The sequence below is a fragment of the Xenopus laevis genome, chromosome 9_10L (assembly GCF_017654675.1).
Source record: "Xenopus laevis strain J_2021 chromosome 9_10L, Xenopus_laevis_v10.1, whole genome shotgun sequence".
NCBI lineage: Eukaryota > Metazoa > Chordata > Amphibia > Anura > Pipidae > Xenopus > Xenopus laevis.
In genome coordinates this window covers 134,481,566-134,499,379 of record NC_054387.1, presented here as the reverse complement: position 1 = coordinate 134,499,379, position 17,814 = coordinate 134,481,566, and the positions used below count along the sequence as shown (strand labels likewise).

The 17,814-nt window shown below is 43.5% G+C and overlaps 1 protein-coding gene across 1 annotated transcript in view; it reads right to left on the bottom strand.

The window, feature by feature from the left end:
* The window catches only part of LOC108703767 (oocyte zinc finger protein XlCOF7.1-like), a 30,780-nt gene extending 13,033 nt beyond the window's left edge, over positions 1 to 17,747 (bottom strand). The window contains 2 exon segments of the mRNA XM_041576348.1: positions 6,376 to 8,097; positions 17,440 to 17,747. Coding sequence (XP_041432282.1) covers positions 6,376 to 7,872 — 1,497 coding nt within the window. The 5' untranslated portion in view covers positions 7,873 to 8,097; positions 17,440 to 17,747.
* Positions 17,748 to 17,814: the final 67 nt, after the last annotated feature.

Here is a 17,814-nt window from a genome sequence, read left to right as displayed (position 1 = left end):
CGATGTATGGATGCCTTCAAAGGCACCCGATTCAAATTTTCCGTCCATCCCGATCGACGAGCCAACCAATATCCAAGTCTTCTGCCGATATCGTCGGCTCTTTTCCCACCATACATGCACCGAATTTCATACGAAAATTTGTTTTGTACGATATTATCTGTGCGTTTATGGCCACCTTAAGAGTTCATCAGTACCAGAGAGTTACAGATCAGTTCCTGTAGAGGTAGTCCAGTCAACTACAGCAAGATTACACTGAGCAGTATGTACAATTAACACAATTAAAAAGGAGAGGCGTATCCTGCCCAACCTAATCCAGCAGTTAATTAAGCGTTGATCAGACACAACCTTCCAGACATGATGCGTGAATCCTCAAAGTCTAATCCACATGCCCTGTTACAAATACATCACTGAATGAAGAGATCACCAAACGCATATTTATTACTAAATACAACACAACATGTTTTGGGTTCCTTCGAAACCTTTATCAAGTGTATAACAAAAAGAAACTTGATACCCAATATAAACCAAAAGGACCCCCCACCTCCTGGTGTAGCTGATTGATGCAGTTTCACAATTCCAATTACAGGAATCCAAATATCCCATTTTCGCCAGCCATGGATTGCATCTGCAATTTTATTTGGTGAAACTTTGTTGAAAAAGTCACCATAAGAAATAATGCTCAGTACAACATGTTGTGTTGTAGTGAGCAATACATATTTGAAGCAACTATATTTGGTGCTCTCCTAGTCCAGCAGTCTTTTATCTTCAGGGAAGGATCCAGGGTGAAATTCCGCATTTCGCATCTGCAATTTTTTTTGTGAAACTTCATTGAATAATTCGCAGAAAAAGTCACCATAAAAAAAAAAGCAATAAATATTTGTAATAAGCAATAAATATTTGACCAACTAGACTACGTTTGGTGCTCTCCTAGTCGAGCAGTCTTTTATCTTCAGGGAAAGAACAGCATTTTTTTTTATCAAGGGGGATTGGGAATTATAATTTTAGAGACTTTCTAGTTATATTTGTTATCATTTATTTGATTAAATGCTGTTCAAACATTTTTCATTAAAGTGGTAGTTCAATTGCATGTCTGCCTGATGAGGCTATATTCAATTCACCTACACAATGCTTCAGGCTTCAGGCTATTTTTCCTTCCTGCAAGACAACTGGTTATCTCTTCCTCTAGCCAAATTTACATACAACAATGCCCAGCACTCTTCTATCAAACAATCATCGTTTTTTTACAAGTTTTGGCCTAAATCCTGCTGCATTTCTTTTTTTTCTCCTACAAGAAATTAGGGTTCCTGTGGTCCAATATGTACAACTCTAACAGCAAACTATGACCAAAGCTCAATCTAGATTTAAAACTTTTGAAAATCGTAAATGATCTACATAGTTATATCGGGTGGAAAAAAGACAAAGTCCATCAAGTCCAACCCCTCCAAATGAAAACCCAGCCCCATACACACACCCCTCTCTACTTTCACACAAATTATATATACACCCATATCTATACTAACTATAGAGTTTAGTATCACAATAGCCTTTGTATTATGTCTGTCCAAAAAATCATCCAAGTCCCTCTTATAGTCATTAACTGAATCAGCATCACAACATCACCTGGCAGTGCTATTTGTCTATAATGTCCTCTAATGTACTTGTAAAGTCTAATCATGTCCCCTCACAAGCGCCTTTTTTCCAGAGAAAACAACCCCAACCTTGTCAGTCTCCCCTCATAATTTAACTCTTCCCTCCCTCTAACCAGTTTAGTTGCACTTAGTCTCTACACTCTCTCCAGCTCATTTATATCCCTCTTAAGGACTGGAGTCCAAAACTGCCCCCATACTCCAGATGAGGCCTCACCAGGGACCTATAAAGAGACAGAATTATGTTTCATCCCTTGAGTTAATGCCCTTTTTATACAAGAACTTTATTTGCTTTAGTAGCCACAGAATGACACTGCCCAGAATTAGACAACGTGTTATCTACAAAGACCCCAAGATCCTTCTCATATAAGGAAACTCCCAACACACTGCCATTTAGTGTATAACTTGCATTTATATTATTTTTGCCAAAGTGCATAACCTGCATTTATCAACATTGAACCTCATTTTCCAGTTTGCTGCCCAGTTTTCCAGTTTAGACAAATCACTGTGCAAAGTGGCAGCATCCTGCATGGAACCTATAGTTCTGCACAATTTAGTCTCATCTGCACAAATAGAAACAGTACTTTCAATGGCCACCTCCAGGTCATTAATAAACAAGTTGAAAAGCAAGGGACCTAGTACAGAGCCCTGCGGTACTCCACTAACAACACTGGTCCAATTAGAAAATGTTCCATTTACCACCACTCTTTGTAGTCTATCTTTTAGCCAGTTCTCTATCCAGGTACAAATACTATGTTCCAGGCCAACATTCCTTCATTTAACCAGTAACCTTTTGTGTGGCACTATATCAAATGCTTTAGCAAAGTCTAAGTAAGAGACCCAGAACTCAACTGGTGTTCCTGAACCTTGCTTGTTTTGACCTTTGCTGTATCGCTGCCTAAACCAACCCTTGCCTGTTATTGACTACTCTCTTGGTTCTTGCTCTTGTAGTGCAGTCTGGCTGGTACTGACCCGACATGTTTATCCTGACTATGCTCCTGGTTCCTGTACTGCACTGTCTGAGTGGTAATGACCCAGCCTGTTCCACAACTACACTCTCGGTTCCCTGTCCTTCCTGTATACGTTACAGTTTTCTTGTCTGTTCAGAACTCCCCCCTTGGTGCTCTCACTTTAAGATCTGGCAGCATCCAAGTAGCGGAGGGCTCCTCCCGAAGCAAAAGGTGGTTTTATAGGCAGAAGGGTGAGCAAAGACTTGGACCTTGGGGTTTGTTTTGGGTTTTAGGATACCATACATTACATTGGGCCAGACATGGAAACCGAAGCTCCTGCTACCAGAGAAGCAATTCTAGGGAGCTTCCTCCAGCATCTCGGGGAACAAGAGGGTAAGCAAGACCAAATCTGTCTCCAGAGGGTGTCTGAAAGGTTGGATGTTATCCAGCAACAACTGGTTGCTACCACTCCAGCTCCTGTCCCTCATGATATCCCCTTAGAATCAGCACCCAAACCTGAAGTCTCAGCCCCTAGGCTTTCAGAGGAACCCATGGGGCTCTACCCATTTGTCCTTTGCAGGAAAGGGCCGTAGGCCGGCTAATGGGTTATGCTTGTATTGTGGGGATAAATGGCATTTTCGTAACACCTGTCCCAAGAGGCCGGAAAAATGGCAAAACCTAATCAGTTCTGTTTAGGTCATGCTATTTCAACTATTCTACTTCAAAGTACTCTTCCCGATTAGCTCATAAGGGTTGCATTGAAAGTTCTGCCTTCATTGGTCCATTTTCTGTATCTGGAGTCATTATTCCCAGCACTGTGAGCTTAGATCTTCCTCCAGAGCTCATCATTTCTAACTTGTTTCATGTTTGAACTTGTTTAAAGCCAGTCAGAGCTGTTCAACAGAATTCTCCTCCTCTGATTTCTTTTGAAGATCAGCATGAATATTTGGTACAGAGGTTAGTGGGTTCTCACCTTTCCAGAGGTAAATTATTATATAAAACCACCTACTCTGCACTGACTTATTGCCCAACCTAGGTCTGTATGGCATTTCTATTCATTCCTAAAGGATTTTAACAAGGGCAGTTATCAGATGATGAATTAAATACAATGCTAAAAATCCCATAGGAATGATTCATTAGAAAGAGTAAATTTGTTTGTGGTGAACATGAGACCCTCCATTTTTTCCTTGGCCACTGGTCCACCTTTGGCTCCTCAACGTCGCACTCGGTGTCATTGATGCACAAGCTTACAGGTGGTTTCTTTTGCAGCAGGCAAAGTGCTAACCATGAAAATTTGTATGCATTACTTTCATTTTTGGGCCCCTACTTTGGTAAACCAATGTATATTTGGCATCAGACTACTCAGTAGACCCCTGTGATTCATATCTGGGATGTGTGATCTTGACTTGGGGGGGGGGGGCAATAAGATACTGTAAAATTTTAGCTTTTAGGCAAGTTTTAGAAATTGCATCAAAACTTTTTAAGCAAAGCTTTGGGATACTTGGCAGTAGAAACACATATGCACAATTTAGATTTGGGAGAGCGTGCACTTTCCAAAAATATATGGTTATTCGGGTCAGCAAACTTTTTTGCAATTTTTACCACACACAAAACAGCCAGTGTGTGTTTTTTTTTTTGTTAACAATACGTGATGCCTATTATTAGTCCATTATAAATCCTTAATACAATCTTGGTGGGAAAGAAAATTTGTGTAAATGAACAAAAAAGTACAGAACAAATTACGGTACATACCTGGAAAAGAACAAAATAAACAACCAGAGTAATATAAAAATCTTTATTAGCATAACACTACTTTTGACTGTTAACCACATTGGCTGGAAGTTAGAAAATGTGAAGGCAAAACCTGGCAAAGATTTCAAGCAAAGTTTACACCAAAAAGAATACTTCGGGATATGGAGCTAGGATAGCCTGCACCCTAAAGGTTTTAACCAACAATTGAATTTAGGATTTTTTTTTGTATGTGCTAACATTTTAATTGCTATTTTAACTCATGTTTTCTTATTTTACACAGTTTGTAACTGTCTGGGATGAAAGTGCTTTCAGTCCATTTACTGGCAATGTAGTGGCCGGTACATTTGTAATACCCTAAAGCAGTGATCCCCAACTCGTGGCTCTTGAGTAACATGTTGCTCTCCAACCCCTTGGATGTTGCTCCCAGGGGCCTCAAAGCAGGTGATTATTTTTGAATTTCAGGCTTGGAAGCAAGTTTTGGTGCATAAAAAACAGTTTTACGGTCAAAAAGGGCCTCCTGTAGAATGCCAGTCCACAATTAGCTAATCAGATCCCTTATTTGGCATCCCTGGAACTTTTTTTCATGTGTTTCTCCCCAGCTTTTTTGCATTTGAATGTGGTTCATGAGTAAAAAAGGTTGAGAACCACTGCCCTAAAGAATATCCTTTTGCCTGCCCCAATATGCATCAATTTAACCCTCCCCCCAACCGTCGCCATGCCATAGCTATGCCAAATAACGGCATAACTCGACTTCCTTTGTGACCCTTTTGTGCCCACTGCTTGTAAAATATTTTCAGAAAGGTGGCCACCCTAGTTTTAATATGAGCTAAATAGTATTTGTACATTTAAAAATGGACCCTTTATTGGAGCTCACCAAAGATGCTCTCTAGCCTCTTACAAATGAGTGCTGGATGTCAGGGCCACCATTGGGAGGCAATTATACCGAGCTGGTGAATTATACCTTCAAAGGGGGGCCTGCCCATGCTGCACTTCCAGGAGCCCGCCGAATCATGCTGAATGGAGCCGAAACCGCAGAAAGAGCCGAGTGGAGCCTAAGCTGCTGAAATAGCCGAGTGGAGGTTAAGCTGCTGAAAAAGCTGCCATCCCTGAGGAGAACTTTCAAGGTAATATCCAATAAACACCAATGTTTTTTTTTCAAAAAAAAATTCTAAAACCATGGCCACCAATGATTTTTTAAAAACTCATTGGGGGAGCCCTGGCTGCCAATACATTTTTTAACTTGTTGGGAGCACTGGCCAGCAATGATTTTTTTTTAAAAAAATTGTTGGGGGGGGGGCTGGCCACCACAGTTGTTTTTTTTTAACATGTGGGGGAGCCCTGGCTGCCAATGGATTTCTTTAACAACTTGTGGGGTCCTGACCAAGTGGTTTTTTTTATGTGTGGGGGAGGACCCTGGCCACCAAAGAATTTTTTAAAATGTGTGTGGGGAGCCTGGCCCACTCATGGCACTTATGTTGTGTGGCCTTTTTACTGTGGTGTGGGTTGTGTTCCGGGGTGGGGACTGTGGTGGACGGTGCCCAGAAAATTACGTTTTACAGGGCCCCGTCATTTCTGATGGTGGCCTTACTGGATGTGTCCTAACAGCCCTTGCTCAGTAGCAGAATAATAGTCAGTACCCATAGGCTTAGGTAATGTTTATATTTTTCCTTCAGCCTACCTAGAATGTGTTACTATCATTTAAACACCAGAAAAGCTAGGTTTCAGTTCCGTTCCCTGTCAGGTACACCTAGCTGTTAATTGGCTAAAAAAATATTTTGGAAAAATTTTGCTCTTGTGCACAAAAGCCTTTAGTTACACAACTAGGGAAATCCTCATTTTCCTCAAAGAAAAATGATACATTTACAGATGAAACTTTCCTTTCAAGAGACCATTTTGGAAGAAACTGTGTCCCTTCTGGGACCTCCTCTACAGCCACTGCACCACAGGCTTCTTCTGAGGCTCACATAGTTTACAGCATTCAAAAAGGGACACTGAAAAGCAATATCTAAACACATAGAAATTCAGTTGGAAATCTCCTCAGTTTCCAAAGGTAAGTCAGTGCACAGTTTCCCTCTTGTATGAATTTGAAAGTGTATTTTTAGACTACTGTTATGTGCAAAACATTTCCCACAATCACATCAGGAAAAGTGTTTCTCTCCAGTGTGGGTTCGTCGTTGATGGACAGTAAGTTCTGATGAGCTGGTAAAACATTTCCCACATTCAGAACAGGAAAAAGGTTTCTCCCCTGTGTGGGTTCTGTTATGACGAATGAGGTGATGTTGTTTCAAAAACATTTTCCCACATTCAGGACAGGAAAAAGGTTTCTCTCCTGTGTGAATTCTCCGATGAACAGTAAGGTCTGATGAAGAGACAAAACATTTCCCACACTCTAAACAAGAGAATGGTTTCTCTCCTGTGTGAGTTCTCAGATGAACTGTTAGTTCTGATGAAGAGACAAAGCATTTCCCACACTCTAAACAAGAGAATGGTTTCTCTCCTGTGTGGATTCGGTGATGAAGATTTAGCCGAGATTGAAATGAAAAACATTTCCCACATACAGAGCAGGAAAATGGCTTTTCTCCTGTGTGAACTCTCTGATGACGATCAAGGTTATGTCGGGTTGTAAACAATTTCCCACACTCAGAACAGGAAAATGGTTTCTCTCCTGTGTGAGTTTTGTGATGACGAATAAGCCTTGATTGATCTGAAAAACATTTCTCACATTCAGAGCAGGAATAAGGTTTCTCTCCCGTGTGGGTTCTCCGATGGACACTAAGGTGTGATGATCTGGCAAAACGTTTTCCACATTCAGAACAAGAAAATGGTTTCTCTCCTGTGTGAGTTCTCAGATGGACAGTAAGTTCTGATGAGTTTGTAAAACATTTTCCACATTCAGAGCAGGAAAATGGTTTCTCTCCTGTGTGGGTTCTTCGATGGACACTGAGGTGTGATGAACATGCAAAACATTTTCCACATTCAGAACAAGAAAATGTTTGCTCTCCTGAGTGAGTTCTCAGATGGACAGTTAGTACAGATGAGTCAGTAAAACATTTCCCACACTCTAAACAAGAGAATGTTTTCTCTCCTGTGTGAGTTCTGTGATGACGGACAAGTGACCAACGATTTAAAAAACATTTCCCACATTCGGAGCAGGAATAAGGTTTCTCTCCCGTGTGGGTTCGCCGATGGACCCGAAGGTGTGATGAACATCCAAAACATTTTCCACATTCAGAACAAGAAAATGGTTTCTCTCCTGTGTGAGTTCTCAGATGGACAGTTAGTACTGATGATTTAGTAAAACATTTCCCACACTCAGAACAGCAATATGGTTTCACTCCTGTGTGGGTTCCATGATGTTTATCAAAGTCTCTTGTATGACCAATAGGTTTATGGCACCTAAGGCTGCTGAAATTTTTATGCAATGTATTTTTTGTTATGCGAGATCTATGAGGGGATGTATCAGCATTTTCAACATATTTATTATACTTCATATTTAAGAGGCTGTTAACCAGGCCAGATTCCATGATGTGAGTCGATGTATCTGTTCACTGTATTTGTTTTGTAAGTAGCTTAATACTGCAATCTGATTGGTTCCCCCTTCACATGTAGTCACTTCCTTTTTAATCCCACTGGCTGGTGGGGTCTGTTTCACTGGAGAAATTTCAGGGTTTACGAGATTTCTGTAATATTGCAGCATAAAGTTGCTTCCATATGTACTGTAACATTGTGTTCATCTTTATATTGACAGGCTGCTAAAGAGAAGAATAGAGTCAAATATTTATGGTTGATCAGAGATCTGATTGAAAAAAAAAAAAATTTTTCTCTAGCAATGCACAAATACATTTATAGGACAAGCAGTACAGTAATTAAAGCATCTAGCAAACAAACTTTAAATATACCGTATATACTCGTGTATAAGCCGACCCGCGTATAAGCCGAGGTACCTAATTTTACCTATGAAAACCAGAAAAACTTATTGACTCGTGTATAAGCCTAGCTTAAAGGTAAACAACCCATTTAATAGGGAGGAATACCAGGTTTGGTGGGTTTTGGACAGAGGCCACCTGCTCCAGCAAGCAGAGCAAGGGCCAAACTGCATTGGCTACCAGTTGTTTCTGCAGCCAGAATGGAAGGGAGGGCAGAGGGTGGTACACATCTGTTCTGACATGGTCCCCTGTAGCTGTTCTGACAGACAGAAGAGCAGAAAGCTATTACTTTGTATCTAACGTGGCTGCTATAACATGGATGAAAGGCAGGACACCTGCCCCACAGCCAAAAGTTTATGTCCCTCTACATAAAAAGTGGCAGGCACAGCAAAGAAGCCAGAGTGGCACAGTGACTTCATATTGTGCCCAACTACAACTCCAAACTGGACCAGTGCCCATCAGTGATACCCACAGATACCCAGAAGCACCAGGGGCCATTAGAGCTGCGCCAGAAACCCTTATCAAAGCAATGAATGCAGCCATGAAACATAGAGGCAACCCAGAGCCCAACAGAGTAGAAATTGTACAAAGTGGCATCACAGCAAATAGATGAGCAGTCCCATTACGGCCCCCAGACCCCAACAGGTATATGGGCTGAAGCTGACCCCCCTACCTGGGAAAATAATTACCGCTGATGGTCCTGCTCTGGCACGTCCACACTGCCCGTTAACACCATGGCACGACTGCTCTGCGGTCACTGCTGCCTCCAATAAAAGCAGTGTTTGGGTCGCAATAAAAACTACCAGCAGCAGCGCGCGTCGTTTCCACGTCGGAAGTATCAATAGAGCTCGCAAGGCTTGTCGGGAGTTGTAGTGCACCAAGCGGGGGCAGGAATACGTAAGTTGAAAAAGGACGTATGACCTACAAGGAAGCTACGGGTTGGTGAACTGCGGGCACTGAGTAGCATTGCTGACCTCCTTCTACTGCTGTACTGGCCAGACCCCACGCGGTGACACGAGTTTCTTTTACTCCTGGGACAATCAGCTCCAACATAGTCTCTGATTTGTGTTGTTGACCCGCGTATAAGCCGAGGTAGGATTTTCAAGCACATTTTGGGTGCTGAAAATCTCGGCTTATACGCGAGTATATACGGTAGTGGAAAAGAAAACCCCAGTTTAGATGCAGGAGGTATGACACAATGAAAGAATCTGTCCAAGGGTACAATACAGCATTGGGGTATGATTTGAAGCATGCAGGTTAAGTGAGACTATAGATTAACACAATACAGAAAACTGATGAAATTCACTAACTGTAGGTCATGCCATAGATCAGTGCTGTCCAATTTCTGTGGTACAGAGGGCAGTAATTTTTCTGACCTACATGGTGGAAGAACGATAATAGAAGCCAATGTTGGCCACTCCCTGTTTTTAAACCACACCCACTTAAAACCACACCCACATCACCACAAGTCCACATTAATGGTGGTAACACACAAAAAAATCAAATGGTTGGTGCTCACTGCAGGGATATCACTCCTCACTCATATGTGACCAAAAAGTTGTCATATTAAGACATAGCCTTAACCTCAGATTTCTCATCCTCCCTTGTGGATAACACAGCACCCCCAGCACATAATTAAACACTTTTGGGGACCCGAACAATCATTTTCAAATGCTAATAAACCCCCAGAAAAAAATACCAGGCTTATGTTCCACAGGAAGAGCAGGGCACATATAGGCGGAGTATGGCACACACACGGAGCATAGGGAAGGGAGAGTATGACACACAGGGAGCATAGGACAGGCAGAGTATGGCACACACAGGGAGCATAGGGCAGGCACAATATGGCACACACAGGGAGTATAGGGCAGGCACAATATGGTACACACAGGGAGCATAGGGAAGGGATAGTATGACACACACAACGTGCATAGGGCAGGCAGAATATGGCACACACAGGGAGCATAGGGAAGGCAGAGTATGACACACAGGGAACGCAGAGTATGGCACACACAGGGAGCATAGGGCAGGCAGATTATGGCACACACAGGGAGCATAGGGCAGGCAGAGTATGACACACACAGGGAGCATAGGGAAGGCAGAGTGTGACACACACAGGTAGCATAGGGCAGGCTGAGTATGGCACACACAGGGAGCATAGGGCAGGCTGAGTATGGCACACACAGGAAACGCAGAGTATGGCACACACAGGGAGCATAGGGCAGGCAGATTATGGCACATACAGGGAGCATAGGACAGGCAGAGTATGGCACACACAGGGAGCATAGGGCAGGCACAATATGGCACACACAGGGAGCATAGGGAAGGGAGAGTATGACACACACAAAGCGCATAGGGCAGGCAGAGTATGACACACACAGGGAGCATAGGGCAGGCAGAGTATGACACACACAGGGAGCATAGGGCAGGCAGAGTATGACACACACAGGGAGCATAGGGAAGGCAAAGTGTGGCACACACAGGGAGCATAGGGCAGGCTGAGTATGGCACACACAGGGAGCATAGGGCAGGCAGAGTATGACACACACAGGGAACGCAGAGTATGGCACACACAGGGAGCATAGGGCAGGCAGATTATGGCACATACAAGGAGCATAGGACAGGCAGAGTATGGCACACACAGGGAGCATAGGGCAGGCACAATATGGCACACACAGGGAGCATAGGGCAGGCACAATATGGTACACACAGGGAGCATAGGGAAGGGATAGTATGACACACACAACGTGCATAGGGCAGGCAGAATATGACACACACAGGGAGCATAGGGAATGCAGAGTATGACACACACAGGGAGCATAGGGCAGGCAGAGTATGACACACACAGGGAGCATAGGGAAGGCAGAGTGTGGCACACACAGGGAGCATAGGGCAGGCTGAGTATGGCACACACAGGGAGCATAGGGCAGGCAGAGTATGACACACACAGGGAACGCAGAGTATGGCACACACAGGGAGCATAGGGCAGGCAGATTATGGCACATACAGGGAGCATAGGACAGGTAGAGTATGGCACACACAGGGAGCATAGGGTAGGCACAATATGGCACACACAGGGAGCATAGGGAAGGGAGAGTATGACACACTCAAAGCGCATAGGGCAGGCAGAGTATGACACACACAGGGAGCATAGGGCAGGCAGAGTATGACACACACAGGGAGCATAGGGCAGGCAGAGTATGACACACACAGGGAGCATAGGACAGGCAGAGTATGGCACACACAGGGAGCATAGGGAAGGGAGAGTATGACACACACAAAGCGCATAGGGCAGGCAGAGTATGACACACACAGGGAGCATAGGGCAGGCAGAGTATGACACACACAGGGAGCATAGGGCAGGCAGAGTATGACACACACAGGGAGCATAGGGCAGGCAGAGTATGACACACACAGGGAGCATAGGACAGGCAGAGTATGGCACACACAGGGAGCATAGGATAGTCATAGTATGATACATACAGGGAGCATATGACAGGCAGAGTATGGCACACACTGGGAGCATAGGGCAGGCAGAACAGAGCAGGAAACAGGGAAACCTATCAGGACCACTCTGAGGTACAGTATACTACCCCTTCAGCAGTTTGTATGAGTGTCAACAGGTGAACAATGTGGTTCAGTCTGGGATTTAGGTGTGAACAATAGAGGTGTTACAAGTTAGAACAATGGAGGGGGATTATATGTGTGAATACAGGGGATTACAGTCTGAATTTGAGGTTTAAACAATGCAGGGGGCAGTTAGTCTCTGTAGTGATACACATGGTAAGCAGACACAGCAGGCAGACTTTCATATGGAGGTCCACACAAGGGGGGTCACCAGTTGGACAGCCCTGCCATAGATCATAAATATTACGATGTGAGTTTACTCCCCTGGAGGAATATTCCAGTATTTCTGCTCACTGTTCCTGCTCCTAGGCAACAAGCAGAGTGGGGCAAGACGTTGTGAACACTTACAGGACTCACACAACACACAATGTAGCAATTATACACAAGCACTATTTTTTGGAAAAGAGGGGAAAAATATTTATCCATTGTAGACAGGAACTTTCCAAAAATGCATGCTTTCAAGTGGGTAATCCTACTATAGAACTACACAAAAATTCTATCATATTTTGAAAGCTTCAGTTGTCCTGAAAAACAATAATATATTATATTGTTCTCCTTTGGCAACAATTACTCCTCCCTGGGGGGGTAATAGCTGACCTAGGAAAATAATAATAATGTACAAATAATATAATAATAATGTACAAAGAAAGTCCAAAATTCTTCCAGCAGTGAAAATGATAAAGGGGTTACCCACCCAAAAACGTTTTATTTTGCATAATGGAAGAAAATATAATTCTAACCAACCTTCCACTAGATATTCATTAACATTTTCATTGGCTTTATAGTTATGTGTAAATATAAATTCTACTGAAAGCAGTGTAAAAAGTAAGAAAGTACCAGTGCGTTATACTCATTTAGTAAAAACCCCAATAATCCCTCCCTTCTCTTCCACTGTGCACTCAGCTCACTGCACTGTAGGACAGGAACCAATCAGCAGCTAGCAGGACCTGATAGGGAACTGAAGCCTGTCTGTGCTTGTGTGACTGCAGGGCTGTGATTGGCTGTCCCCCTCCTACTGTGCTCCTGGCAGGGACTGTTAGGACACGCCCACCCCTCATTTGAAACACAGACAGGGACCAGAGAACATCTATAGGGAGCTCCAATAAAAGGGGCTATTTTTAAAGATAATATACATTTTTTAGCACCATGTGAAAGCAACACCATATATTACTTATAATTGCCCACAAAATTAGTTTTTTTTTTATTTATCCTATATGTCTCCTTTAAAAAAATGTAAAAGGATCAGTTCTCTGCTAGGTCTTTTAATCAGGTTTAATCAGCTGGTTTGTAACATTGTTTCAGGAGTAAGAGCCAGGAGTTCAGATAATATTAACAGACAGACAGAGACAGCTTTCAATAGTAATTACATTTATACATAAAACCACTGACATCTGTTGAGTTGCTGTATCTTTCACTATGCAAACAATGGTTTTGGACCAGAACCAGACTTCTGTGGTATAACTACATGGGACTAGGCACCACCAACCCCAAGGACACTCATGAAAGTGCCACCAATGAAACACTAAAAAGCAACTTCATTGTGTTTCTGCAACTCTACCAGACCCACCTATGCAACATTCACTAATTGACTGAATTCACACTCTTAGCCCCAAAAATGCTTCCAAAGTGGCTCCCCTTGACAGAGAGAATTTTCCACTACAACTCAAACCAATATAATATCTAAACAATAGAATATAGAGCAGGAGGTTCTCAATTAAAATATATCTCTAAGCTGATTTGCAACATGCCATAAAAATGGTGTCCAAACTGCAAAGGAATGGGGCATCCACTAAAACTGAGAAACAGAACTACTACTAAAAAACAAAGTAAACTCCCAAATAAGTTCACTTGTATCAATCCCGTAAAGGGAGAAAGAAGACGATGGTAATTGTCTACACAAATTTCATTTGCCATACATGAGGAGGTAACTATTGCTAGGTCCTTATCCATAACTGGTGACATACACCCAAGCTGGCCCAAGGTAACCCAACCAGCCACCGCGCTCCCCTCCATACAGAACGCAAGACACTCAGAAAAGTTGTGAGAGTGGAAAATCTGGTAACCAAGGAGCACGCAAACACAGACAGAAATCTTTATACAATGGCAGAATTAGATCACTGTTTGACAAGAGGCCACAACCTTAAAGGAACAGTAACACCAACAAATTTAAGTGCTTTAAAAAAATATCATGTAGTGTTGCCCTGCACTGGTAAAACTGATGTGTTTGCTTCAGAAACACTACTATACTTCATATAAACAAGCTGCTGGGGAGCAATGGCGGAAATTGAAAAACGGCTATATGGCACAGGTTAACTAATGGATAAAAGATAACACCATTAGACAGACAGAGCTTATCTGCTATCTGCTGTGTAACCTGAGCCTTTTCTCCGTTGAATGGCTGCCCCCATTGTTACACAGCAGCTTATTTATATAAACTATAGTAGTGTTTCTTAAGCAAACACAGCAGTTTTACCAGTGCAGGGCAACACTGCATTATATTTTCATTACTTTAAAACGCTTATTTTTTAACGTTACTGTTACTTTAATTAATTCTCTTCTTCACTCGCCCTTAAAAGACCAACAACATCAAAAAAATTTTTAAAAAATTCATTAGTATACATTAGGGATGCACCGAATCCAGGATTCGGTTCGGGATTCGGCCTTTTCCAGCAGGATTCGGATTCAGCCGAATCGAATCCTAATTTGCATATGCAAATTAGGGGCGGGAGGGAAATTGCATGACTTTTTGTCAGAAAACAAGGAAGTAAAAAATGTTTTCCCCTTACCACCCCTAATTTGCATATGCAAATTAGGGTTCGAATTTGGTTCGGTATTTGGCCGAATCTTTCACGAAGGATTCGGGGGTTCGGCTGAATCCAAAAAAGTGGATTCGGTGCATCCCTAGTATACATCGAAAAAAAACCCCACAAACACAAATTAAACTTTAAAATCACAAAGCCTTTATTAAGAAATCACTTACAGAAACTCAGCTTCCCCTCCTCTTCAGAAAAGGTGACAGGGCGACCATCCATCCTGCGGAGCTCGATTTCTCCTCCCTGGCTATTCTAGTGACAGCGTGTAAAGGAGCGTCGGAAGAGCTATACTCCTCCTACGCTATAGTTGGGAAGCGGCAGCCTGGACCCTGAAGGAAACAGTGGTAGTGGAGGTGGTGGAGGGAGCAGCAGATCAGTGTCGGCTGCGCTGGCTGCTTCTCATCATCAGCGACTGCCCGGGCGGATCAATGTCGGCTGCAGCAGCCGCCTCTCATCAGCGATTGCCCAGGCCCCCAATCTCCTCCACCGTTTCCTGCCCCGGTCACTCCCGCTCCGCTCCCTGCACCACAGCTGCCTCCACTACTGAAGTGTCCCAGTCCTGCTGCACTATAGATGAGAAGCGGCAGCCTGGACCCTGAAGGAAGCGGTGGTAGTGGAGGGAGCAGTGGATCAATGTCGGCAGTGGCGGCCAGTTCTCATCATCAGCGACTGGCAGGTTCAAACCCTCGCACCCCGCGGAAGTGAGTGCAGCTGCGGTCGAAGTGGCCTTCAGTTGGTGGGAAGTGGGAAGTGGGAAGTTGGAGCCGGCTGGATCGATGTGCAAAGTCCAGGGGCTCCTCAGTGCGCTCCCTTGTTGCTCTTCCCAGCTCACGCTCCTTCACAGGCTGTCACTAGAATAGCCAGGGAGGAGAAATCGAGCGCCACAGGATGGATGGTCGCCCTGACGCCATTTCTGAAGAGGAGCGGAAGTGGAGTTTCTGTAAGTTATTTCTTAATAAAGGCTTTGCGATAAGTTTAATTTGTGTTGTTTTTTTTTTTATTGATGTGTACTAATGAATTTTTAAAAAAAATTTTTTGATGTTACTGGTCCTTCAAAAGACACTCAGCTCTCTTCGGGATCACCCCCTACTTATACACACCTACAAAACTTGGCATTCAGTTAGACGCAGATTTAAAGTAACCCCTTACACGTCAATATACTTAGAAAGGTAATTCCAATTTTCCTGTGGGCATAAATAATGCCACTTTACAGGAACGACAAATTGTTGGTCATCATAGATAGCATCAGAGTCATTTCTCACAACTTGTTTACACTACTGAGTTCGTTGAAAAATACCTTTTCTAACGAGATATTCTGTATTAGCTTTACAATGAGCTCACTTTGTGGCACAAACATGGAAAGATCTGACTGATGCAGATGTCAAGGAAATACAGCGACGGAGATCACTTGAGGTACAAAGTTCATTGAGTTCAGAATACAGAACAAAGGACGACTGGGAAGATTTTTAAACCTTTGTAAGGGGTGTCTAACTTGCATGGGAGTTACCTGGGGGGGGGAGCACTTACAGTGCTAGGAGTGCAGATCACATGGATAAAGGTACTATATAACTGATAAAATTAGCAATAAGAGAATTAACTTGCAACCAAAGGAGTTTTATAATTTCACAGTCCCACCATATATGGGTTAAGGTTCCTGTAGACCTGGGCACAAATGCCAAATAACCAGTCTAGCCATGGTCTGAACTACCAATCCCAGAATCCTCTGTTCCATAAAACCTTTAATGATATGTTTGCTAATCAACACTTTTATGTTCATGATACTTTCCCTTTAAAGACAAATGATAGGACATAGGTTTATCGACCCTGTGCTCTATAACATGTGTATTGCAATTGTATAATTACTAGGGATGCACCGAATCCACTATTTGGGATTCGGCCGAATCCCCGAATCGTTCGTGAAAGATTCGGCCGAATACCGGACTGGAAAAGAAAGTGGAAAAAGAATGTTTTACTTCCTTGTTTTGAGATGAAAAGTCACGTGATTTCCCTTCCCACAGCTAATTTACATATGCAAATTAGGATTCGGCTACACACAAGTATTTTCGACTGAATCCAAATCCTGCTGGAAAAGGCCGAATCCTGGATTCGGTGCATCCCGAATAATTACTGGTTCTGGTGGGACCTTGCAAACCCAGAGCTGCCTATTTATTTCTACACATCAGAACTGTTGTTGCAGTAGAACTGGCAGAAAGCACAGATAAAGCTACAGCTGTTGTGAAGTGTTGAGCAACAAGTGAGTGGCTGCAGGTTGGGCTCCAGGGATAGAAAGTGTCTCCATGTTGCCCAGTTGGTAAGTGAGCAGTTAAGGAGAGGAGCAGTATTCCTAATATATCACTAATGTCCTTCCATTTCTATTGGCCTCAATGTGCCCCAATCCCCCCTCCCCCCAAGCCTCCCCCTTATGTCACCACAGAGTCAGCCGACAGCCTATTCTTATCCCTACTATTCCCCCACTCTCCCTACCTGCTCCCCAGTATGTATAGCTGCCCCCCACACAGCTCCAGTCTGTATCATCCCCTCAGGCTGCAGGACTAACAAATAGCAATTCACTTGTGCTGCCTGGAGCTGCTGCTGCTGCTGCTGCTGCCACATAAACTGCACTGAGTCAGTACAAAGTGTCCCTGGGAATAATCAGCTCATGTGTTGGGAACAACAAGGTAACGCTGCTCCTTTATTGCTAGTGCAGCCCCGATCCCTTACTCACCTGTTTCCCACGTGTGATAAGCCAGTGCAGGAGTTGCACAACTAGAGGAATCCACACAGAGATGCCAGACTGCAGGCTACAATTCAGCTTTATTCCTCGCTCTTCTCTCCACACTCTCTGCTCCTCCCCCTCACTTCCCCTTCCTCTGTCCATAACCTTTCTTATAACTCCGCCCACATTCACATTCTCACAGGAATGAATGGTACAACACAGGGTTGCCAGGTTGGCGGGTTTTCCGCCAAATTGGGCGGTTTTTTAAGCGTGGTGGCGGTTTTTCCAAGTCCAAACCCGCCAATGGCTAGTTTTGGGCTAGTTTTAATAGGTGCCGCGGGTTTGGAAAAACCGCCCAATGCTCAAATAGTAGCACACGCACTG